This window comes from Littorina saxatilis, linkage group LG6, assembly GCF_037325665.1.
Source record: "Littorina saxatilis isolate snail1 linkage group LG6, US_GU_Lsax_2.0, whole genome shotgun sequence".
Lineage (NCBI taxonomy): Eukaryota > Metazoa > Mollusca > Gastropoda > Littorinimorpha > Littorinidae > Littorina > Littorina saxatilis.
In genome coordinates this window covers 46,816,761-46,844,093 of record NC_090250.1, presented here as the reverse complement: position 1 = coordinate 46,844,093, position 27,333 = coordinate 46,816,761, and the positions used below count along the sequence as shown (strand labels likewise).

General features: G+C 43.3%; 1 protein-coding gene across 1 annotated transcript in view; it reads left to right on the top strand.

The window, feature by feature from the left end:
• The window catches only part of LOC138969355 (kelch-like protein 5), a 110,473-nt gene that overhangs the window by 18,859 nt on the left and 64,281 nt on the right, over positions 1 to 27,333 (top strand). Inside the window, exon 2 of the mRNA XM_070342128.1 lies at positions 19,674 to 21,665. Coding sequence (XP_070198229.1) covers positions 20,743 to 21,665 — 923 coding nt within the window. The 5' untranslated portion in view covers positions 19,674 to 20,742. The remainder of the gene's footprint in view (positions 1 to 19,673; positions 21,666 to 27,333) is intronic.

Genomic DNA, 27,333 nt, shown 5'->3' with positions numbered 1-27,333 from the left:
ACCCAGTCACATTATTCTGACACCGGACCAACCAGTCCTAGCGCTAACCCCATAATGCCAGACGCCAGGCGGAGCAGCCACTAGATTGCCAATTTTAAAGTCTTAGGTATGACCCGGCCGGGGTTCGAACCCACGACCTCCCGATCACGGGGGCGGACGCCTTACCACTAGGCCAACCGTGCCGGTACAAAACTAACATAAGAGTTTCTGCAATTTTCGGAAGTTTTAGCAAAGATAGGCCTATTCCAAGAATCTTAAACGAAATAAGGCAGAGCGCTATTCAGATATCAAATAACCAAAGGGAAGTAAGCGTTCTAAATGCATACGATATGTGTAATGGAGTAAGCGAGAGTTATACGGAACCAGTCTCCTGGCACCTGAGAGAATAACAAGCATTGAAAAGAACAATGAAAGTCGCTTGTTCGGCATTTCAATGCTTGTTATTCTCTCAGGTGCCAGGAGATCGGTTCCGTATACCTCTCGCTTACTCCATTACACATGTCCTATGCATTTAGAACGCTTACTTCCCTTTGTTTATCTATCTATCTATATCTATATATATATATACGACTTGTGTCTGTGTGTCTGTGTGTTTGTGTGTTTGTGTGTTTGTGTATTTGTGTATTCGCCATGCACGGCCAAAGTTCTCGATGGATCTGCTTCAAATTTGGTGGGCATATTCAGGTAGACCCGGGACACGACACAACCTGGTCGATATTTCAACACGTGCTCTCAGCGCGCAGCGCGGAACCGATTTTGGTTCCACCTCAACTATTTTGGTTCCACCTCAGCTACCCGGGCCCCCATACCGACACACCATAGCCGCTACACCACATCACAACACCAAAGTTCTCGGTGGATCTTTTTCAAATTTGGACACCGTATTCAGCTACACCCCGGACACAATATCATCGATGAGATATTTCAACACGTGCTCTCAGCGCGCAGCGCTGAACTCATTTTCGTTTTTGTGTTCATTTCACCATTATAAGTAACTCTTCCTTATCTTCTCCAGTGTTTGGCGTTTATCTCCCTTCCTTCGTGTGGCTTTCCCGTTCAGTTGTAAGTTACTACACTGCGCTGTCCACTGCGCTGAGCGTCTTCGGATATTCCCGGCGTTCTGTTACTGTTATTATTTTTAGAAGGTCAACGCAGTGTACAGAACGTAAATTGGACCCGTAAATTATCCTCACTGTAAAAGTGCAAAGGTCGAATCAATTTATAGCCACGCGAAAAATACACTGTCATCTATCTCTCTATAGATACGGCTTCTCTGTGTTTTTGTGTGTGTGTGTGTGAGTGTGTGTGTCTCTATGTAAGCAACACCTGTGCATTGTTCAGTTCTGTTTGTGATGTGGTCTGGCGGCTTTTGTGTAATTTTATGAACTGGCCTTCCTTTGAGAAGCCATAACTTGCTCAGTCCTGTTTGAGTGGAGTTCGCCTCCAAAGGTGATTAACACGGTTACATTCGTCGACAAGGATGGGACTCGATATGGTCAGGATTGGCATTATGGCCACTGAATCATTTTCGTGCTGTTCCCATTCCACGAATCTGGGAGGGACCTAAGCTTGGCGGGTCTATTGTTCGGACCCGGCGAAGCCGGCGTACGGCTCTAAGTACTTCTTCCCGGCGAAGCCGGCTACCCGGCGAAGCGGGTATTCATTCTAGTATATATATATACGACTAGTGTCTGTCTGTCTGTCTGTCTGTTCGCGATGCACGGCCAAAGTTCTCGGTGGATCTTTTTCAAATTTGGACACCGTATTCAGCTACACCCCGGACACAACCTCATCGATGAGATATTTCAACACGTGCTCTCAGCGCGCAGCGCTGTGCGCGCTGAACCGATTTTTTTGTTTGTTTGTCGGGATCCACTACCAGTAACTCTTCCTTATCTTCTCCAGTGTTTTCAGCCGCGATTATCTCCCTTCCTCCGTGTGGCGTCAATCCATATTCACGTTACTTCGTTACTATTTTTAGAAGGTCACTGCATGTTACTATTTTTAGAAGGTCTCCAGTGTTTTGCGCGTTTATCTCCTTTCCTTCGTGCGCCGGCGAAGCCGGCGTAGGGTCCCAGGCGCAGCCTGGTATTCGGCTCTACTTCTTCCCGGCGAAGCCGGTACCCGGCGAAGCGGGTAATCATCTAGTATATATATATATACGACTAGTGTCTGTGTGTCTGTCTGTTCGCGATGCACGGCCAAAGTTCTCGGTCACGGTGGATCTTTTTCAAATTTGGACACCGTATTCAGCTACACCCCGGACACAACCTCATCGATGAGATATTTCAACACGTGCTCTCAGCGCGCAGCGCTGTGCGCGCTGAACCGATTTTGGTTTTTTTGTGGTCTGGATCCACTACCAGTAACTCTTCCTTATCTTCTCCAGTGTTTTCAGCCGCGATTATCTCCCTTCCTCCGTGTGGCGTCAATCCATATTCCCGTTACTACATTACTATTTTTAGAAGGTCTCCAGTGTTTTGCGCGTTTATTTCCTTTCCTTCGTGCGCCGGCGAAGCCGGCGCCGGGTCCCAGGCGCAGCCTGGTATTCGGCTCTACTTCTTCCCGGCGAAGCCGGTACCCGGTATATAAAGATATACCAGACCAGCGTAGCCAGGAATATTTTGGGGTTTAGGCACTCTTTAGCATCTCTCTTTCCCCAACAAAGAAGTTTCGGCGTTTTGCCGACGACAAACGACTCCATACAGATTTACACTGCTCTGTTCCTTTATATCTGTACACACCAAGAAGTAGATATGTAGAAGCGAACAAAGGAGGAAGATCTCTCGTACAATCTTTGGATGAAGCGCGGCAGGAGATGCGAATGACAGAGGGAGAATGTGTTATCACTGCTGATCGCTGGAGTTGGTCCCCCGCCACGCGCAGGTGTGAGTCAGGTACTGTCGGCCCAGGTAAAAGACCGCGGTGCCAGAGTGTCTACAACGGTGCCAGACAATGCCACCCTCGCTCTCGCATCACCATACATCTCTCTTCTCCTGCGGGGTTTCCCTCTCCGTCCCCCCACTTTTTCACTTTGAGATAAGGTAGAAATTCGATGTCTGTTTGACCTCAGATCCCCAATCCCCTTCTCCCCCCCCCCCCCCCCCAGTCCAACTGTGATAGCTCGACCTCTTGATTGATGTAAGTCTCTTTATCTACTACATGCCGCTTTGTTTGTGTTAAACTTTTGTTTCAAAACATCCAGAGCCTCTTCTCCTCCTCTTCCTCTGGCCTGGTCCCTTTGTCGGAAGAAAACAACAACACAACTCGTCCCCTTCGCTGAACGTTTTTGTCTCAAAACATTTAACCCACCAAACTGAACTCAACTAACTAATGATTCCTCCCGTCCTCACGTGCCTCTAAACCTAAAAGGGGCATACAGTCATCCACCTTCCCCTCCTTGCAAGGTCGGCCTGTACCCCTTGCCTATCTTCGTTCCTCCCGCTGTACACAACTTCCATTTGGTTGATCAAATCATATTATATCTATCTGTACCCTTGTACTTCTTCTTACATTCTTACTGCCTCAGATTTATCCAACCCCTTCGTTTTGTCTCAAAACATCCTTCACGAGCTGCCCCTCCCAACCCAGTCGCTTTTATGCCATCCACATCAACAACCTCTCCCCGTCACCCACCATCCCCCCCCCCCAACCCCACCCGTTACCCCCCCCCCCCTCCCATCGCACTCACAGGGTCAGCCTTTGCTTACACTATAATCTTACCCCTTTACTCCCACCTTGTCCCCCCTCTCCTCTGCTGCAAGGGACTTCGATCTTCTCACATATCTTTCGTGTACCCACCTACCTCGTCCTGTTCCAGCCTTACCCTTTACCGCTCCACGCTCTACCCAGCCCCTGCTTACAGAACGTTTTATCTCCATGGATCTTTTCTTGCCACTCTTCCCGTTACATAGGATGTACATCTCCATAGACTTCTCCTTTGCCGAGGACAGAAAGTTGGAACTGTGTCGAGTTTTGCGTGGAGGGAGGATTTTTGCACTTTTCTGGTTGTCAGTTCTTGAAGTTTTCTGCGTGTGTTGAGTCGTGATTGTTGCATTCTTTTCGTGATGCAAGTGGTAAGCACTTAGGTGGCTTTACATCTAATGATCAGGGTGTTTATCATTACAGTAAATTCATCATATTATATAGAATGGTAGGTACTTTAGATATCTAGAAAATATTTGTGGGTATGCGAATTCTTTCTTTGATGAAGTGAATCAATAAGGACGTTGTTCTGTATTACCTGGCACGGTTTGCTGAAAGTGAGACCGTTCTGCGCAAACCTTAGAAATGACAAACTTTTACGTAAGCTCTTTCAAGTACGAACTTGGAAAATATTTGCCTTTGATGAAAAAGTCACCATCAACGATTGTGAAGTTGAAGAAGGTTGGAAAGGGTAACATTTGATTGCTGCAACCCTGAGATCAAGTTTGAGAAGTCATTGAATTTCTGACAGAATTCTACAACAGTTCTACTGCTGTTTTGGACAGAATCTGTGCGAATATGAACTCCAGGCTTGTGAAAAAACTTTCTGACAAAAACATGGTAAGGCGGCGATTTTCAATCTCTGGAATTTTGTCAGTGGTAGAAATGCCAGGAGTGTTGATTCTTCCAACAGTGGGAGCCAGTCTCTTCCCTTTCTGGGTGTAATCAATGTGATTCAGCGGTCCTGTCAACTAAAGCCGATAATGGCTATCTGGCACCAGACATTTCCTTCCCCGGCGAGCCGTCATGACTCAAATGTTTACTTTCCTTTGAAATTAATTCAGTTGGGTTGTGGTAGCAGATGGAAGAAGATGATTTTGCTATGCAGAACTTTTAGGTGTGCGAAAGTACAGCGGCCATCTCGCTCTGTGTGGCTGTGAACTGATCATATTTTGACCAAGTCGAGGACTTTGATTTTGATGGTGATTTCGATGGAAATTGACTACAGTAGGCAGTGGTTTCTATCAAAAGTGAAGCAACTTTGCATGTGTCGAAAAAATGTTTTATCTCGCTTTACGAACGTTCTTATTTTTACTCCAAAATAGTTCATTTCTTCCTCCCCTTCCTCCTTTCAGCCAACGGCTTCAGACCTTTTTCCTTCCATGAAAGAACAAAAGGAAGAGAAGCATAACCCAAAATTCCCGTATCTTAATGTTTTTAGAGAGCATTAACAATAGACAATTAGAGAAACTATCGATTGAAGATCATGAAAGCGAGAGTCAAATCACATCCTGTTTTCCACTTCAAGCGGGTTCAAATGAGTTGCACGTCCAAGTATTTGCCCCGTCAATGGGAGAACTTCCCAGTTGGGGGTTTAATCGATGATTCCAACACCGCTTCACACAACTGTTTAACTTCTCATGCCAGTGGGAAAAGTTCTCCTGACGTCTGTCAAACGCCGAGTGGAGTTAGATTCGCAGACTTTTGTTTTAAGCACAGTCCTTCCGGTGAAAACAGCTCGGTTCACCATCTCAGATCTGGCCAGGCTGTTGCATTAAATAAGATCCTCCCACTGAGACACATACCAAAGATCAACATTCTGACAGCTTCTTGTGCAAAGTGAGAATTTTTTCATGAACAAGTTTGACAGATGACCACTCGTGTCCGTTAAGAAATTAATTTATGAGAAAAAAATCCCACTCTGCGCAGAGAACAACCGTGCGTGCGTTCATTTATACCTTGTGTCTAAGTTGAGGGATGGTCTGATCCCATAATATATAGAGTGTCTAAAAAAAATTACCCCAAAAGACATTGAAACATCAGTACCGAGACCGGCACGGTTGGCCTAGTGGTAAGGCGTCCGCCCCGTGATCGGGAGGTCGTGGGTTCGAACCCCGGCCGGGTCATACCTAAGACTTTAAAATTGGCAATCTAGTGGCTGCTCCGCCTGGCGTCTGGCATTATGGGGTTAGTGCTAGGACTGGTTGGTCCGGTGTCAGAATAATGTGACTGGGTGAGACATGAAGCCTGTGCTGCGACTTCTGTCTTGTGTGTGGCGCACGTTATATGTCAAAGCAGCACCGCCCTGATATGGCCCTTCGTGGTCGGCTGGGCGTTAAGCAAAACAAACAAAATCAGTACCGAGAAATGGAAAAACTAATATGTAATCTAATACGCTAACATTCCCCAATGTAATGAACAATATGGCAATGAGGATGCAGTCTGTCATTGGAAAACGGGGTGGCTACATTGATCACGTGGTGTGAAGAAACAGACGATCTCAACTGAAAGCTGTGAACTGGGGACAAAACTTCTATGAACTGACTACAATATATCACGCAAAAATAATGTCAGTAAAGTTACTGACTTGTCTGTAGTATTGAAAGAAAATCGGGTACTTTTTTTGAGACACCCTGTATATAAAGGCATGGTCGGATCTGAGATGGTCAGTCGAATTGTTAACACAGGGAGGACTGTGCCTTGACGAAGCGTGCTGAGAACGTTGACATGGGCTTCAATCCATGCTGTTCGTTATCGACCACGCTGGAACCGTATGACACGCTTGTTTGCTCATCCAATAAAACGGGATATTTTTTTGAGGCGGCAGAGCTTTGGACCTAACTCTTGCCGGTCACGAACATTAATTTGCTGTTCACTGAATCAAGCACGATGCTCTTGTTTATTGTCCAGTAAAACAGCAGCGTTGTGGTGCGAGAGACTTTCCTATCCGTGTCACGAACACCAATTTGCTGTTCACTGAATCAAGCACGATGCTCTTGTTTATTGTCCAGTAAAACAGCAGCGTTGTGGTGCGAGAGAAACTCTTTCCTGTCCGTGTCACGAACACCAATTTGCTGTTCACTGAATCAAGCACGATGCTCTTGTTTATTGTCCAGTAAAACAGCAGCGTTGTGGTGCGAGAGAAACTCTTTCCTGTCCGTGTCACGAACACCAATTTGCTGTTCACTGAATCGAGCACGATGCTCTTGTTTATTGTCCAGTAAAACAGCAGCGTTGTGGTGCGAGAGAAACTCTTTCCTATCCGTGTCACGAACACCAATTTGCTGTTCACTGAATCAAGCACGATGCTCTTGTTTATTGTCCAGTAAAACAGCAGCGTTGTGGTGCGAGAGAAACTCTTTCCTGTCCGTGTCACGAACACCAATTTGCTGTTCACTGAATCAAGCACGATGCTCTTGTTTATTGTCCAGTAAAACAGCAGCGTTGTGGTGCGAGAGAAACTCTTTCCTATCCGTGTCACGAACACCAATTTGCTGTTCACTGAATCGAGCACGATGCTCTTGTTTATTGTCCAGTAAAACAGCAGCGTTGTGGTGCGAGAGACTTTCCTATCCGTGTCACGAACATTAATTTGCTGTTCACAGAATCAAGCACGATGCTCTTGTTTATTGTCCAGTAAAACAGCAGCGTTGTGGTGCGAGAGAAACTCTTTCCTGTCCGTGTCACGAACGAGAGATCCAGTTCACCTAAGATTACACAGGATCACCGTAAACAGCGGCAACTTGGACATTCACGATCGCCCCATCCCTGTTCTCCGAATGCAGTATTTACACATTAACATGCTTCCATTTGAAACTTCGAGCACCTTCCGTCTGTGCTTCAAGGTCGTCATCGTGGATTGACGCCCGACCAAAGGTAATTGAAGCCCGACGGAGCGAAGCGACGGAGGGCTTTAATTAGACTTTGGGAGGGCGTCAATCCACGATGAAGACCGAGAAGTTTCAAATGGAAGCATGTTAATGTTATTGTAATTCAATCTGACGACGATCTCTTTCCTGCTTTCATGCGATGGTAAACAGACAGAATTGGTTCTGTTCTGTTCACACACTACTTTCAGTCCACCTACCTGCAAGGGTCAAGTCCCAAGAAATATGTCTCTGTATTCCTATCTTATCACTCTGCTCCTGTTTTGTTTTCTTTCACATACATTTCCCTTCTTTTTTGACGGGTTTCTGGACAGCAAACTCTAAAACAAATTATTTTCATCACAAAAGTGATCTTTGGAATTGACTGACGTAGTCCGGAAGAATTCATGCATCAACTTACGTCACGTATTCGACGTCATCACTTCGCATACATTATGGTCTCGGTATTTCGTTGGCCTTCATATTTCCTACTTGTAAAATGACCCTCAAAGCTAACCGAGACTAGTTGAGGTTGTATCAATGCGCCTCGCCAGCAGGTGGTTAATGGCTTTTTTAGCGAGTTGTTATCGACAATTAATGACCGGTAATTTTTAATGAGTTTGGGCATTCTGACCAATCACAGGATCTGTTTCATTAAAACGCCAACTTGATTGAATTACAAAGTGTCTTACTAAACAGGGAATGTGTGGATTTTTTAAATACAGAAATCCGGGCTCGAAAGTGTCTGTCTCGATCAATAGTTGACTGTTCGCAGAACCAAGCATGACTCTTTTGTTTATTTTTTCCAGTAAAATAGAGCAGTTGTGGTGATAGTTAAACTATTTACTGTCCTTGTCACAAACGAGACACGCATTGTCACCATAAACACTGAACGTTTTCGCGAGACAAAAAAATGGACCTTAATATTATTGTCACGATCGCCCCTGCCCCCTCCCTTTTCACCAAATCAAGTCCCCCGCCGTTCGAAACCTGAACAAACCCACACCCACGAAAACCCAATTTCCTCTTTGCCAAATCAAGTGTCTCACCGGTGGAAACTAGGGCAGAAATGCCCCTGTCACGAACAACAAATTCCCTCTTGACCAAATCAAGAATTGTGGCACCATAAACTAGAAAGAATTCTTTCCCGTTGGGGGTTCTTGGCTTTGACTTGAATGTCTGCATCACGATCCTCAAACTTCTGTCTCGTCCAGACAACCCAGGCATGACTCCCTTGTTTGTTCGTCATTCGGTGAAGCACAAGACTTCTTTTTACATTATTTTAGTCAAGTGTGTGTGTGTGTGTGTGTGTGTGTGTGTGTGTGTGTGTGTGTGTGTGTGTAGAGCGATTCAGAGTAAACTACTGGACCAATCTTTATGAAATTTTTCATGAGAGTTCCTGGGTATGATATCCCCAGACCTTTTTTTCATTTTTTCGATGAATGTCTTTGATGACGTCATATCCGGCATTTTGTAAAAGTTGAGGCGGCACTGTCACACCCTCATTTTTTAATAAAATTGATTGAAATTTTGGCCAAGCAATCTTCGACGAAGGCCGGACTTTGGTATTGCATTTCAGCTTGGAGGCTTAAAAATTAATTAATGACTTTGGTCATTAAAAATCTGAAAATTGTAATTAAAATTATTTTTTTATAAAACGATCCAAAATTACGTTTATTTTATTCTTCATCATTTTCTGATTCCAAAAACATATAAATATGTTATATTCGGATTAAAAACAAGCTCTGAAAATTAAAAATATACAAAGTATGATTACACTTAAATTTTCGAAATCGATTTAAAAACAATGTCATCTTATTCCTTGTCCGTTCCTGATTCCAAAAACATATAGATATGTTATGTTTGGATTAAAAACACGTTCAGAAAGTTAACAAGTCGCGTAAGGCGAAAATACAATATTTAGTCAAGTAGCTGTCGAACTCACAGAATGAAACGCAATGCCATTTTACTCGTAGCATCGTCAGGCCACCGCTCATGGCAAAGGCAGTGAAATTGACAAGAAGAGCGGGGTAGTATTTGCGCTAAGACGGATAGCACAATTTTCTGTACCTCTCTTTGTTTTAACTTTCTGAGCGTGTTTTTAATCCAAACATATCATATCTATATGTTTTTGGAATCAGGAACCGACAAGGAATAAGATGAAAGTGTTTTTAAATTGATTTGGACAATTTAATTTTGATAATAATTTTTATATATTTAATTTTCAGAGCTTGTTTTTAATCCGAATATAACATATTTATATGTTTTTGGAATCAGCAAATGATGGAGAATAAGATAAACGTAAATTTGGATCGTTTTATAAATTTTTATTTTTTTTTACAATTTTCAGATTTTTAATGACCAAAGTCATTAATTAATTTTTAAGCCACCAAGCTGAAATGCAATACCGAACCCCGGGCTTCGTCGAAGATTACTTGACCAAAATTTCAACCAATTTGGTTGAAAAATGAGGGCGTGACAGTGCCGCCTCAACTTTCACGAAAAGCCGGATATGACGTCATCAAAGACATTTATCAGAAAAATGAAAAAAACGTTCGGGGATTTCATACCCAGGAACTCTCATGTCAAATTTCATAAAGATCGGTCCAGTAGTTTAGTCTGAATCGCTCTACACACACACACACACAAACACACACACACACACAGACACACACACACACACACGCACATACACCACGACCCTCGTTTCGATTCCCCCTCGATGTTAAAATATTTAGTCAAAACTTGACTAAATATAAAAAGAATAGAGATAAAGAAAAGCGTGCTATCCTCCTCGGCGCTACCGCTACCGCGCTTTTCTGGGTTGTCAATTTCACTGCCTTTGCCACGAAAATGCAGTGCGTTTCATTCTGTGAGTTCGACTGAGCTTGACTAAATGTTGTATTTTCGCCTTACGCGACTTGTTTTCTTTTCTTTTCTCTTTAGTAAAAAGAGGATTTGTCAGCTTGTGTGTGTGTGTGTGTGTGTGTGTGTGTGTGTGTGTGTGTGTGTGTGTGTGTGTGTGTGTGTGTGTGTGTGTTTGCTTCGGAGAAAGTAAAGATGACAACCGTTAGGTTTGTCCATCCTTGATTTGTAAAGCTGTATCCGTCTTGCCTGGGAGTGTTTTGGTCAGCCAGTAAAGCCTTTTGTTTGAAACACTGTCCATCTAGACAATCAATTTGACCTGTAGGACTCCCCAAGTTAGTAAGTGAGCTCTGACAACCTCGAGTTCTGCCTCGTTCAGCCAGTAATGCCTCATATGCATCACTCATTATTCCGACAATGTCCCCATCTAGTGATTAACAACTTTAGACTGTATCACTCCCCATTTGGTTAACTGCGCTCCATTTGTAACTGTGGCTGCCAAGTCAGTAATATCCTGCTTGAAACTCTACCTCGTCCAGACAGTAATGCCTCGTATGTATTACTACACGTTCAGACATTGTCCCCATTTAGTGATTGAAGACTCCAAACCTGTAATACGTACCACCCATTTAGTTAACTATGCTCTATGAGTACCTGTAGCTCCCTAGTCAGTAATATCCTGCTTGGAACTCTACCTCGTCCAAACAGTAATGCCTCGTGTGTATTACATTCAAACAATGTGTCCATGAAATGAAAGACTTCAGACTTTTGTAATACAGTACCACCCGTTTGGTTAAATACGCTCTATTAGTAACTGTGGCTGCCTCATCATCCGGACAGAAATGCCTCGTTTGTAACACTCAATCGCATCCTCTTGGGGATCGTGTTGACCAGAAGTAGGAAGACTTGAACCCACCCCCTCCTCCCTCCTAACCCCCCCTCCTAACCCCCCCCCCCCTCCTACCCCCCCCCCCCCTCCTACCACCCCCCCCCCCCTCCTCGGGATCAGGTTCGCGTAGCTGTGTTATTTCTGTCTGAGTACCGCCAATAAATCACCGTGTGGTGATCCAACCAATCGAGCATTGAATGGAACCTTGTTTACTGCGGATGAGAGTCCGTCATGTCCACAAACGGTTCTATAGGTTCCGGAGTGTTAAATAGACCCTATCGGTATTCCAAGCTCTCGTAATCTCTCGCAAACTTCAGAGCATAGCAAAGCATGTGGTACAGCGATCTCGTGCGAGCAGCACAAGCCAAGGTTCGAAGTTCTCGCGATGTTCAAAGCATAACAAAGAGCGTGTCTCGCGAGAGCTGCTCAGATACCGAAAAGGTCTATACGCTTTGAAAGACCGAGCAAATTTCTTTCATGAGATCTCTTTCAAGCGTTTTTACATTTGGTCAAGTTTTGACTAAAAGTTTTAACGTAGAGGGGGGAATCGAGACGAGGGTGTGGTGTATGTGTGTGTGTATGTGTGTGTGTGTGTGTGTGTGTGTGTGTGTGTGTGTGTGTGTGTGTGTGTGTGTGTGTCTGTCTGTGCGTGTGTGTGTGTAGAGCGATTCAGACTAAACTACTGGACCAATCTTTATGAAATTTTACATGAGAGTTCCTGGGAATGATATCCCCGGATGTTTTTTTCTTTTTTTCGATAAATGTCTTTGATGACGTCATATCCGGCTTTTTGTAAAAGTTGAGGCGGCACTGTCACACCCTCATTTTTCAATCAAATTGATTGAAATTTTGGCCAAGCAATCTTCGACGAAGGCCGGACTTCGGTATTGCATTTCAGCTTGGTGGCTTAAAAATTAATCAATGACTTTGGTCATTAAAAATCTGAAAATTAATTTTTTTAATATATTTTTTTTTATAAAACGATCCAAATTTACGTTCATCTTATTCTTTATCATGTTCTGATTCCAAAAACATATAAATATGTTATATTTGGATTAAAAACAAGCTCTGAAAATTAAAAATATAAAAATTATGATCAAAAATAAATTTCCGAAATCGATTTAAAAACAATTTCATCTTATTCCTTGTCGGTTCCTGATTCCAAAAACATATAGATATGATATGTTTGGATTAAAAACACGCTCAGAAACTTAAAACGAAGAGAGGTACAGTAAAGCGTGCTATGAAGCACAGCGCAACCGCTACCGCGCCAAACAGGCTCGTCACTTTCACTGCCTTTTGCACTAGCGGCGGACTACGTTCAGTTTCATTCTGTGAGTTCCACAGCTTGACTAAATGTAGTAATTTCGCCTTACGCGACTTGTTATTCGTTAAGTGATTTTTGTGTAATCATCACTGGATAACTGTGATATTAAAGCAAACTCGAGGATGAGTCTCACTGATACTATTGAATACTTCGGTGTTAATTTGTTGCATGGTTCTGCACAACTCTCCGTAACTGTTGCCAACTATGCTGAATGCTTTGTTCCCTTAGTTGTTTGGTACGTATATGCTGATTTGTCTTGTTTCTGTTCAAGCTGGGTTTTGATGCATTTACTTCAGGCTGGAGAAGGAGGGGTGTCGATCGTTTTAGATTGGCAGTCGACACAACGCCGAAACTTGTTTAGCATTTTGGCAGATCTGCCGAACTTTTTTCATGTGGGAGGAAAGATGATCTTAGAATTCGTTAAATTTCAGAAACTTGTTTGTCTATTTTGGCACATTTGCCGAAGAAGTTGAATCCAAGCGACGTCTCTTAAAACATGAATGTTTACACCCCTTTTCCCTCGGGCGTACAGGCATTCATTATGTTTTCTTGCGCATAGAGATAAGGGATGAGACGCGTGCTGGAATGCTGCTATTCCCTTTGGAAAGTATTTTCTGTATTCCGTTTCAGTTTGTGATGAGGACCATGTTTTATTTCGTTGATGATTTTAAAGCCAACTAGGAACAGTGATAAGCGTTTGCGGCTCGTGTGTGAATGCTGTGTAGCTGTATTGTTCAAACGATGACAGTTTGCGATGAATTTTCGTGTGAGGATACGATTACTTTCACTAACAAGTGGGAATTGCGTGGATATATGCTCTTCAGATCCGTAGTTAACGAGATGTTTTTCTTGCAAACCTTACACACAGTCAGATGCAAAAGCAAGGTCACGAGTGAAACATTGCACACTATCGGTGATTAGAGAGAGAGAGAGAGAGAGAGAGAGAGAGAGAGAGAGAGAGAGAGAGAGAGAGAGAGAGAGACAGACAGACAGACAGACAGACAGACAGACAGACAGACAGACAGACAGTAGGAGTGGTGCACACTCTCAGCCAGATCAATTTGCAGACTCAGATACAGATATTCGGTTTATTTTTGAAAGGTAACCTCAAACCACTCAATTCCCACTTCCCCCACCCACCCACCCGTCTAGACATGCTCGGTTATGCTGCCAAAAACGCAATGGCTATGGCTCAAAAAGTTTGCATAGGTATGGATTTCCACACTCAGAAATCTTACAAGTGCGGAAAGGTTTTCCCCCTGGGTTTCACGAAGCGGTCGGTCTAGCGTGTTGGTTATACCGTAATTATTATCGTCTCGTGCATATATTTTTTTCCTGAAAATATTCAGGTTTTTTTTACACCCGTTCTCCAAATTTAATTAGATCCTTGGAAAACCTGCATAAAATACAATGCCCTCACATGTTACCTGCATAATTATATATATCCGCTTACAAAATGTAAGAAATAATCTGCTTTGGAAAGATAACTTGCCGATGAATATGAACAGAAAATAGTTGCAGTGCAAAGTTTACATGGGTTTTGCTGTTGTTTCGTTTTTCAAGATAAATTTGCTGAAGATATTTGTAGTACTCTGTGGAATAGTTATCCATTATGCATACACCGTGTATGGAGAACAGATAGATGATCGTCCTTTATTGATCATGTGACCACTGACGATTAGGTACCCGGATGTTTGGCCATGCGTGCGCCGGCCTATATAGAGCTGCATGAACAAACACTTGAAGTGATTATCTCTGTAATGTTGGCTTCAGAGGAAGAAAAATGCAGCTCTGTGTCATCCTTTGACCATGATTGAGGGTTGGTGTGACAGAGACGAATTTTGGCCACAGTTGCAAACAAGCTTGAAAGAGAGACCTTAGTTGGAAAACCTGGTATTTTGGGGAAGCCATGTAAATGATCCAAATGGTTTGTTTGTGCCTGCTGTTCCGTGTCGTTTGTTTTTTTTAATCTCCAGAAGAAGCGCGAACAAATTCAACTTTTTGTTTTCGTTTTGCATCTTTTGCGCTCATTTTAATTTTTTTTGGGTGGAGAAGACTTTGGAAATGAAGTGAAAACTTAAGTTTTGTCTCTACTGCGTTGTCGTTGCCTTTTTCTTCCAGAATGCACGGCTGATAAAATGAAACTTTCTTTTCTGCAGGTTTAACTTTTTCACACACAAAAATATATAATATAAAAAAAGCAGTGCAATTCATCTTTGTGTTTTTACCAAGCCCAGCTCTTTTTGTGAAGATGAATGCATGGGTTGTCCCAAGATTTTCGTTTTGTGTGTGAGGAGAAAAAAACCGGATTGCGGTGAGTGAGAGCTTGCGTGTTGGTTAATCTCGCCACTGTCGAATTCAAAGGAAAAATCGAAGTTGTTGTAAGTGTGGTGCAGAGGGCAACAGCAGGGAGGCACAAGGAGCCTACAGGCAATTCCTGGATTGAATCAAACCGGAATTCCTGGCATCAAAGTGAAGGGAACAAGTTGACAGATATCTGGTCCTCCTGGGAAGTGGAAATGGACTCTTTGCCTCGATTCGCCCCGGCCAACAGATTGACAACAATTTCTTTCCAGCAGGTAATGCAATAAAAGAGGGAAGTGCGTGTCAGAGCGGGAGTTTTTCTTCCTAGATTGACGCTCTGTAATTGCGGAACCCTCTTCCTCGCGGCGAAACTTTGTTATTTGGAGTGACAGGACAGTGGGGACAGAAAAGAGATAATCTTATTTGTTGGTTTTCTTACTCTAGAAATGGAGAACATGTGTGTGGTTTTCGAGAGATTCGTTGAGCATTGAAATGCGTGGCTTGAGCCAATTTTTATGCGAAAAAACATCTGCAATATGTCCTGATATCGCCTGTTGAAATCTTCCCTGATGCTTTAAGCCGGATACAACTTTTAAATCTGTCTTTTCTTTATCTATGCAATTGAATGTGTAAAGTATTCGGACATCTTTGCAGTACGTATTTATTTCTGAAATATTTTGCATGGTGGTACCGTCCACTGCAAATATCTCTTCGACTCACCAGTAACAGTGTCAACTGCCACCTTTGTCACACGTATACTGACTGGATCCTGAAGATCAAACCTCATCGAAGCGGAATATCTTCACAGTTGACATATTTGTAACACCCATTGTTATTTTCGGACAGCTTTCCTCGGTGCAAACTTCATTTCTGCTGGCGTAAGTGGTTACTTGGCCTGACAATCCATGAGTGCTAGACAACTTATTCCAGTCCGTTACCCAGCCAGCTCTACTGGCTGCAGAGACACAGACATGGCAAGTCTGCAGGGACAAGTCAACATGAGCGTGGTGCCCGTGCCGGGAGGTCCACGCAAACGAGGGTAATCAGAAAGAGAGGCGAGGGGAATTTATATGGAGGGCAGTATACCACGCTGTCTGATTGCCGCGTCAACCTCAGACTGTTGCTGAGCTCGTAGAATCTCATGTCCACGCGACTTTGGATTCGCACATTGAGAAAGAAACACCTCAGGAGAAGATCGTTTTCTTTTCGTTTTGGTTCTTTTCTTCTCTTTTCCCTCTTAGCTTTCTTTTCACTCTGAAAAAAAAATATGGGCCCCCCCCCCCACTTCCTTTCCCTTTTGTATGCCCCCCCCCCCCTTTTTTTTTTTTTTACTGGGAGGGGGGGTCACTCTTTCTCCCGGTGGATCTGAGTGTGACAGAGGTCTTAGTCATCCCCTCCAATCCCGCTCAGATACTTGTGGAGTCCTCCCTTCCCGGGGCCAGACACCGGAGGATTTTCTGTTCCGGATAGGAGTGAGATACTGCATGGCAAAGTCCCTTCACCCCCTCTTGGCTCACAGACGAGAGCGCCTGAGGAAGTCATTATAAGAGAGAGAGAGAGAGAGAGAGAGAGAGAGAGAGAGAGAGAGAGAGAGAGAGAGAGAGAAACAAAAATGTGAGCAAAATAATCGTTAGGGAATGTTGAAGGAGTAATCGATATTCGGCGTGCAAAATATCTTGTTCCTCGTCTCTGCTCTCCCTCTAAATGTATTTGTCTTTCGTTCGTTTTTTTCGTTATTTTCTCCCCCCTGAGTGGTAATCGATAAATGTGCGTGTTGCTGCAGGCACAGTGCAACGACGTGCATTCGCTTTGATTGGCTTCCCGGACATATTCCCCCTGTGCTGTCGGGGATCCAGGGCGCGTGTGGACCAAGGGAGATTATCGTGTAGAAATTAGCGACGCTGTCACGGGCATCGACTGACTCAGCTGACTCAGCTTTGTGAGTGTCTATTATAGGCCTTGGGTTTTTCTGTGAAGCGAGTGTCACTGCACTGCATAGAACGGTGACAGGTCGAATGAGGTCATCCATCGTCTCGAGGTCATTGTCTGACGAGTCACAGTCCGGCGGGGCAGCAGAGCTTATTCACAGCTTCCGAGCATTATTTCTTGCCCCTTCCCTGATGAATCGAACGGTTGGGCGCGTTAGGAAGGCTCAGACGCAGGAGACCTGTGATTAAGCGTCGCTTTTGATGATAGCCGGTCTGATGACAGGGAGTGACAGAGAGAAGCCTAGGCAACACGTGCGTCGCGTAAAGAAAGCAGTGTGAATCATCGCATCGTCTGAACACTGTTTTTCTTTTGCAGGCGTGACTGCTTGTTTCATTCTCCTCCAAATAAAAACCAAGAAAACAATCGGGATGACCAGTCTGCTGTCTTCAATGCTGTGATAACGTTTGGAAACGATTCTTCTTCTTCTTCTTGGCGTTCGCAGAGTGTCATCATTTGCGTAAGTGCGTGTACCCGTGGTTTGTTAGAATGCGCCGTGCGGCCCGGGTCCTCCGTCTTCAGCATTCGGGGTTTTCTGTCGGGGTTACCTCACCCTTAGCTCATGGCCCGTACGTCCTACCCTGAGAGCACAGGGGGGAGGATTTTCCGGGATCCCACCCGGAGCCAGTTTGGTCCGCGGCCGCAAGCGGCTGATCTCCATATCTGAAGACCGTTCCCCTATCCGCCACCCGGGGACGCGCTGGGTTGGGGGTGGTCGCCCCACTGAAGATCCCACACTGGGTTAAGAAAGATCAGCCTGTCCCAGGGAAACGATTCAACTCTGGAGTACAGGAGAGACAAAAGGGAAGGTATGTCGCAGCAAGGCAAAGGGACTGGAGAAAGTTTGTAATTCAGACTGAATTGCTATGCAAACATTGCTACTGTCGCCTACAAATCTCACAGAAACAGAACTGGAGGAGGTTTGTAATTCACACTGGATTGCTACCAACATCGCTTCTGTCAGCAACAAATTTCACAGAAACAGAACTGGAAAAAGTTTGTTATTCAAATTGGATTTCTACCAACATTGCTACTGTCGCCTGCAAATCTCACAGAAACAGAACTGGAGGTTTGTTATTCAGACTGGATTGCTACAAACATTACTACTACTACTGTCGCCAACAAATCTCACAGAAACAGAACTGGTTTGATATTCAGACTGAGTTGCTCACGATACTGAATCTCTCACAAGTTCCCCGACGACGTCTTGTTTCATTGCGCTCGCCGCATGGCAACAGCTATTCTGGAATACTTGAGCGAGTTCTGCTCCTCCGACGTGGAATGATGCAGTGAGAGTATATAATGACCAGACTGCACTTCTGCTTGTGGGAATAAACTTCGGGAGAGAGATATGCTCCTCAGACATGGAATAATGCTGTGAGAATAATGAACAGTCAGTGACTTCTGCTTGTGGGAATAATGCACAGAGAGAGAGAGAGAGAGAGAGAGAGAGAGAGAGAGAGAGAGAGAGAGAGAGAGTGAGAGTGAGAGTGAGAGTGAGTCTACTCAGACGTGGAATAATTCAGTGAGAATAATAATCAGACTGCATTTCTGCTCATAGAATAATCGAATGTGTCTGAGATTACCAGGCTCTGTTTCTGTGTTTTTTAAATAACTAAGTGAGGGTAAGGTTGTGATTTTTGTTAGAACATAATTGATAGGGACTGATTGAACGACTTAAAATTAAGCCATGGAATCATCAAATAACTGCAACCACAGGACTCTTTCCTTGTCCGTAAAATATTAATAGAGTGGGCGTCATCACCAGGCTTGTCGCCCCTAGAGTCGCCTTCTCTCTCCTCCAGTCTGAAGGTGACATGTAATCGTCTCTCTCCTTTTTTACATTTAGTCAAGTTTTGACTAAATGTTTTAACATCGAGGGGGGAATCGAGACGAGGGTCGTGGAGTATGTGTGTGTGTGTGTGTGTGTGTGTGTGTGTGTCTGTGCGTGTGTGTGTGTGTGTGTCTGTGCGTGAGTGTGTGTAGAGCGATTCAGAGTAAACTACTGGACCGATCTTTATGAAATTTTACATGAGAGTTCCTGGGTATGATATCCCCAGACGTTTTTTTCATCTTTTCGATAAATGTCTTTTATGACGTCATATCCGGCTTTTTGTAAAAGTTGAGGCGGCACTGTCACACCTTCATTTTTCAATCAAATTGATTGAAATTTTGGCCAAGCAATCTTCGACGAAGGCCGCACTTCGGTATTGCATTTGAGCATGTAGGCTTAAAAATTAATTAATGACTTTGGTCATTAAAAATCTGAAAATTGTAATTAAAATGATTTTTTTATAAAACGATCCAAAATTACTTTTATTTTATTCTTCATCATGTTCTGATTCCAAAAACATATAAATATGTTATATTCGGATTGAAAACAAGCTCTGAAAATTAAAAATATAAAAGTTATGATTAAAATTAAATTTCCGAAATCGTTTTAAAAACAATTTCATCTTATTCCTTGTCGGTTCCTGATTCCAAAAACATATAGATATGATATGTTTGGATTAAAAACACGCTCAGAAAGTTAAAACGAAGAGAGGTACAGAAAAGCGCAACCGCTACCGCGCTAAACATGTACAGGCTCGTCACTTTCACTGCCTTTTGCACTAGCGGCGGACTACGGTCATTGTGAAAAAATGCAGTCCGTTCAGTTTCATTCTGTGAGTTCCACAGCTTGACTAAATGTAGTAATTTCGCCTTACGCGACTTGTTCTTTCTTTTTCAGACCACACTTCTGTTTCCTCTTCACCTTCTACAGCAGCTGTGAAGATTTGCCCTCATCCCCCTCAGTGTGATAGACTCTCACATCCGCCTGCAGATCGATTCCAACGCGCTTTAATCCGTTGCTGGTGTTTGGGACAATTTGAAAAAGCCTATTGATTTTTGCAGCCTGTCTCCCGAGGGTGCAACGTGACAGTGTCTTCTCATGCGTTCGACAAAAAAGGCTGTTGGCTTAATCTCGTTACAACTTGGAGCCGGCGTTTGACATTTTTCTAATCTTGGAGTCTCGGGTGCGATTGAAGGAGCTGGGGCATAAGGAAAAGGGTGTTTTCTTCTTCCTGCCTGCCTCTGTCTCTCTTTCAGAGCGAGAGACATCGACGGGCTGATGTTTGCTCAAGAGGATAGCGTGGTGTTTGTGTTTTGATAGAGTGGAACGGATTGATTGACGGGCAACCCTCTAGCCCCTGCTACTGATTGTGGTTTAATGAAAAGTGCCTGCTCCTTTCCTTTAAGTCACAGACTTCTTGGACATTAATTTTTGTAGCTGAGAGAGACTTGCTGGCGAACGTTTTCCCCCTGTTGGTGCTGAGCTGTTCTCGTATAAACAGACTGCGTCAGATTCTATACTGCTTGCTGGAAATCGAAAATCACTGAACTCATAACTGTTTCCTCTGTGATTTTCGACAACGTTTTGGACATTCAGGATAAACAGTAGAGAGTAACACCACCCAAGATCAAAGACAGCTTGTGTTAATGCTAGTTAACAACAAAGAATTGAAGTTAGCATAGTCTTGTCTTCGGTGTTGTTCGGCAACATTGTGGACTTATCCCTATAAATCATTGGAGAAATAATCTCTGCAGATTCTACACAAATACAAGGTCTTCTGTGCCCTTTGACAACGAATTGGACATAGACACTCAAACACTGGACCAAAATACAAAGTATTAGAGCGATTTATAGACACACACAAGCAAAGCCCTCCACAGTTTCGAACACAGAATTGAGCGACAGAGAAGAAACCAGTTTCGACCTTGAAGCACGTGCATCACGAGTTGACTGCAGGGTTGACCCCATGTCCCACAAGGTGCAGTGGCCGCCAGCCCCCGCACAGCCCAGGGACCCCAGCCAGTGTCTGGCGCGCTTCAAGGTCTGCGAGGAGCTTCGTGCCTCTCCCCCCACCACCACCAAGGCCGCTGTCGTCGCTGCTACTGCTGCGGCTGCTGCTTCGGCCACTGCGTGTGCGACCTTGAAGGAGAACTCGCAGCCAAACAACTTTCAGTATCCGTCCTATTTGAGGTCCTCCCCTACGAGTGTAGAGACCATTCCGTCGGATTTTCTGTCACCGTTTGAGACAGCATCAGCTCGCGCTAAAGCGCCTAGCCCGGATTTTGTGTCAAGCTTCAAAACTAAAGCAAATACCAAAGCGTCACATCCGGACTATTCTCCTTGGACTTCAGCAGCGTCGTCTGCCGGGCGAAGACCTGACAGCAACCCCTTCGCCAATACCTTCGCAGCGCCCTTTCCAGACTTCACTCCTTCGTTCCCGACATCCTCGCCAGCCTGCAAAACTCCTTCTCCTACCAACAACGCCCTCGCCTCTATCGACGAGAGCTGCAACCAGAACTCAGCCAGCCAGATTTCACTCAGCCAGAACTCAGCCAGCCAGAACTCCAGCCTCTCGTGCAGCCAGACTTCCTCCAGCCTCACCTCCAGCCATACCTCCAGCAAAAGCTTTTCAAGCGCTCCTACAAGTCCCGGCGTCTCGTGCTCTTCAGCCGACCTCAGCAGCAGCAGCTGTAGTAGCAGGAGTCCCGATCCAGAGGCAGGAGGGCCAGGAGGGTCAGCTGCTCATCCCATCACCACGGGGCGGTCACAGTCCAAGCCGGCCTACAGCAGGATGTGGGAAGACCCGCTGGGGGAGCGCAACGCCATCCCGCTCTACAACCGCCTCCACTTCTCCACCGTGCCCAGGAAGACCGTCACCAAGAAAACATGGTGAGGATTTTGTGTGTGGGTTGGGTTGGTTGGGAATTGAATTAGATTGAATTGAACTTTATTTTACAAGGATTAAGATTTAAGGGTATGCCTTTTCTTACAATCTGTCCTGGGGATGAGGGGGGTTTGGGTGTGTCACGGAGGTAATTTGATCAATGAGTTTATCGTGTTTTTGTTATTTTTGTTATCCGTTTCAATTTGTCAAATATGCCAAGAAAGACCGTTACCTACAGAAGTCAGAAGTCAGAACGTTTAATCGCCAAAAACATGATAGTTCATTGTGATAGGGAGGTTAGGGGAGAAGGAAACAATTTCGATGGCAAGAAAAGCGTTATAATGTACAAATCATGGGGATGGTTCACGGTTACCATCCCTCACCCGACATGGGAAGTTCCGTATAATGTAATATGGTAAGATCTTTTGGCAGATCGGGGGTGTGTGTGTTGATATGCGTTTGTGGGAGGTAATTTGATCAATGAGTAGATAGTTTGCCCAAGAAAACCATTACCATAAATACATTGGTAAGATCTTTGGGCAGATCGGGGAAGGGGGGGGGGGGGGGGGAGATACAACTCGGTATCAAACTCAAGGCATGGGCCTAAAAGCAAGTTCACACGAAGCAGTTAAACAAGGTTTCTTTCGGTACCGAGAATTAAGGAAATGTGATCCTTAAACAAAACAACAACCACTCAACTGATGGTTTTCTCTGACAAGTCTAGCACAATATAATATTATATTACGAGCGCAACATGTCAATCGTCAGCATCACTGAGACTTTCAGCATTCGTGCACGGAGTTTCCATTGGAAAATCAGGAGAAATATGAAAACTTTTTCGTCACCAAGTAAACAGAAGTCAAGGGAATATGGGCAGTGGCAATGGGAGGGAGGTGGTGTGTTGGGGTTTGGGAGGGGGGGGGGGGGGGGGCGAGGTTGAAAAGAGCTAGGAATGGGAGGGGGAAGGGGGAGGGGGGTCTGATGAAGTCATGGCATGCAGGAGACGACCCTGTGTAAGAAAAGACCCGCTTTGGGATTTGCCGGCTGTCAGCCTTGATTTTAACCTTCATCAATGTTTTCGGATTAAAGGCGAGGCCAGTGGGAGGGGTGGGGGACATGAGAAAAGTAATGCTTCTTGGTGTAGTGTTGAGCGTTGTGTATAACATTGAACGATACACAAGAAACAGCTTCATGCCGCCAACATTGTTTCTTAGACCTGCTTTACATTGCACGTTATAACTGTAGTCTTGCCTTTGCTGCTCCCAAGTGGGCAGGTTTGCATCTGTCTTCATTTCATTCACTTTAGGCCCCCCCAAAAAAGGTCTGTTTACGGTAACATAGGCCAAAAAAATAGGGTCGGTAGGTCGGGATTTTTTTTTCTTTTTTTTTTCTTTTCCAAAAAAACATATTTTTACGTTATTTTGCTAAAAAAACCAAAAGATTTATTTTTTTTTTCCAAATGCCCAAAAAAAGTCTAGGGTCGCGCGAAAAAAAATAGAGTCGGTCGGGTTACCGTAAACAGACTTTTTTTTTGTTTTGGCCTTATTATCCCCATGCTGGGAAATTCGTGTCGCTTCCTCCCAGTGGAAAATTAACTAGCACCAACAAGAGTCGCTCCATCCAGGCGTGTGCGTGTTTAGGTGTAAGCAGCCGCCTGCACGTATGGCACAATGACCGAGGTCTCTTATGTGTCACTGTGGTGACACTAGGGTGGGACATGGATACCGTCTCTGAGTCTGCACATACAGTTCACCCGTGTCCGTCCCGGCCGGGATTCGAACCTTCGCGGCATGAAGCTGTTCCTGTGTTGCTCCTGTCTTATGCGGCATCAAACGCCCATCAAGAAGGCAACGTCCTTCCCGCGTGAATGATCATATTCACCGCTACTGCGCTGTCCAGGCTTTCCTGAATTTGTTACGATCGTGGTAATGTCAAAGTGCCAAAGCCGCTTTGTTCCATGGAGGGGGGTCGGGAGATGAAGAGAGAGAGAGAGAGAGAGAGAGAGAGAGAGAGAGAGAGAGAGAGAGAGAGAGAGAGAGAGAGAGAGAGAGAGAGAGAGAGACGCAGACGCAGATAGTTTATTCAATAGGCCATAGCCCCTTATGAAGGGGTGTGAACAAACGGTTCACATTGCATATAAATTAAACTCAACAGATGTACACAAAAAAGGTACAAAATAATAATCGCACAACACATACATTACACGGCATTTAACTATGAGGTTACAACATCTCTTAATTTAAAGGCTTTATACAAATACAGGGATACATTTCTGACAACAGTTTCTTGAGGTGATGCTAAAAGCAAGCTGAGTCGGAAAATGCTTGGGTTCTTATAATATTTAAATGGGATAAATTTTTCTCTTAATTTGTTATAGTATGGACAACACAAAACAAAATGGACTTCATCTTCTTGGTTTTGTTTACAAAGAGGACACATCAAATCATCGGCATTATGTTTTCTATATCGGTAAGCATGCACTGCAATTTCTGAAATGCCGAATCGAAACCTGGTCATAATAAACTTTAGATGCCTATCCATATTCGACAAAAGATAGGGTTTAATGTCATGTACAGTACAAAATGTCCGATAAACAGCAAATCTATCACTATTTTGTACATGATAATCCCACTCTTGCCATCTGCAATCGACCAACCTTTCCCTAAAAACACGCAAAAAATCTTTTTCATTAACAACGCCCTGATTTAACCACACAAAACCAAAACCGTACTCATACAATTTACAACGGACCCAGTTCTTTTTACCACTTTCATCCATTTTATACAACATTTCGTAGGATTTACGAGGAAGTCTGTGCGCCTCCATCTTTAACAATTTCAACCAGTAGCTAATGCATCTTAAAATAGAATTCAAATATATCGGATATCTGTTTGTCTCGCCATATACAAGATCATTAGGTGTTCGCATTCGAACTCCTAAGAACTTCTTCAGTGCAAATAAATGGACTTTTTCACACTGCAGAGCAGCCTTATCCAGTCCCCATATCTCCGCACCATACTGTACTATTGGTTGTACTTGGGAATCAAACAACTTCAAGAAAACATCCAAACTATTATTATTAAGCACAGATAATCTTTGTATAATACACATCAGAGCATTTTTGGCCCGGCTTGAGAGATCGCCACAGGCAGCAGTAAAACTAAGTCGAGTTGAAAACAATATTCCTAAATACTTATACACGTTTACAACTGGTAATATATCACCCTCATATGTCCATCTTTCCCTTGCACTCAAATATCCACCCTTCCTAAACACAATAATGTTACTTTTACTCATGTTTACCTTTAAATGAAGAGAAGACACTGCCCTGCGTAAATTATTTAACTGATTCTGCAGACCCACAACAGTCTCTGATAACAACAATAAATCATCAGCAAGCAAAAGAATAAACAATTCCAAATAGTCATCAGTAAATGTGGCACCATGTCTTCCATTCTCAATTATCTCAAGTGCTAATTCATTAATAAAGAGAGAAAATAAAACTGGGCTACATACATCGCCCTGTTTAACACCAAATGTACAATTAATATAATCCGTAAACTTTGCTCCACATCTCACTTTTATTTTTACATTATCATACATACTCTTCACACACCTAAAGAGTTTCCCTTTTATACCGTTTTTTAACAGAATTGGCCAGAGCAAAGCTCTATTGATGGAATCAAACGCTTTCTCAAAATCTATAAAGGCAACATACAGCTTACGATTCAAAGAAAATTGTTTCTGTACAAAGGCCAAAAGTGTAAACATATGATCAATAGTGGAATAATTCTTCTTAAAACCAGCTTGATATTCCCCCGTACTGTTATTACATTCAATCCATTCTTGCAACCTGTTATTAATCACAGTACTATAGACCTTGCTACTAACATTACACAGCGAAATTCCACGATAATTATTTGGATCATTCACATCGCCTTTCTTAAACAAAGGGATAACAATGGACTCTGTCCAACTTTCTGGAAATATACCCTTGGAAAACAAAAAATTAAACAAGTGTACCAAAAAGTCAATCCCTGGAGAAAAAACATTTTTCAACAGTTCTCCTATTATTTCATCAGGCCCAGCAGACTTTTGAGGTTTTAACTTTCTCATTGCAATCAAAACTTCTTCTTTTGAAATAGGACGATTCAAAATACCTTCATCGTCTTCATATTCTATTTCTTCAGCCTCAATTACATCTTTTTCCAATAATACTTTGAAATGCTGAAACCAGGTATCAACTGGTATGTTGTTCTTTATTTGTTTTCGTTTTGAGGATAATTTATGCATTATATTCCAAAATTCTTGTTGATCATTTACAGAGTCAATAAGTTTTTGTAATGTCAAATCATTATACAATCTTTTCTTTCTTTCTAACATGGTTTTATATTCCCGTCTGGCTAAACAATAAACATTGCGAGCGTGAATGTCTTCAGGCTGATTACATCTGCTTAACAACCTCCACACATTTTTTCGGGTTATTCTACACTCCTGATCGAACCAATCATCCGATTGATTATTTGACTTCAAATAAATTCTTTTCTTCATGCAGTCAGCACTTTCTTTAACACAAGTGTTAAATAATTCCAAAGCTCCATTCATATCAGATTCAATCATATTTTGGGCAGACTCTAACCTTGCACACATATCATCTGCACACATCAAATTCACATACGTTCCTGCCTTCCTGCTATCCCACACATACTTTTCAATAAAGCAGTCTGCATTCTTACGCATATCATGATAAACATTATCACATGGGAACGTAACATGCAATTCAACTGGCATGTGATCTGACTCAATCCGGCCAGCCACCAACAGTTTGCTCGAAGACAGAGTAATTGCAAATAAATCATTAGACAGCAAAAAATAATCATTAACACTACTCCCCCTCTCTGACATGTAGGTAAAACAGCCCTGCAAATCCCCATTACACACACCATTAAGAATACACAGTCCAAGTGCAGTGCACATATTTAACAAATATTTACCATAACTATTCAATATCTGATCTTGTGATTTTCGATTCCCGCAAACTGACTGACTTTTGTGCAATAAATCAAAAACATCATGATCTTGTAATACAGGCTGGGACATATTGGCTGTTCTGCTATTCAGGTCACCCGACAACACGACATAAACATCACCTTCTGTCAACAAACACTCGGTCAAACATTCTTCTAGTAGAGAAACACCATTATCCAGATCAAAAAACGAGTAATACGGCGAGCCCTCGGGCGGAACATAAGCACACACATACAAAATATCCTTAGAAATTCCAAAGAGGATTTTATCAAGGATAAAAACAATGAAGTTAGAACATTCAACATCAAGTTTACGCACAAAGGGAGCAAACTCATTTCTTATTAGGCACAATACACCGCCTGACCGTCGGCCCTGATTGGTAAACTTCACTGCGGGTTTAACAAAAAGGGAATAACCATCAAAAACAGTTGACCTGAATTCATCCATAAACGTTTCTACAAGGCAAACAAAATCGAAACTCCCTACATAATTTACAAATTCTGTGTCAGTTAATTTGGAGTACAAGCCGTTAACATTCCACTGTAAAAAAGAAAAGGGCTTATTCACACTTCCAGTGACTTTACAGCTACTAACATTTGTTGTGTGCTCGACTTTATCTTTTTCTTTTACAACGCGCATTTCTAG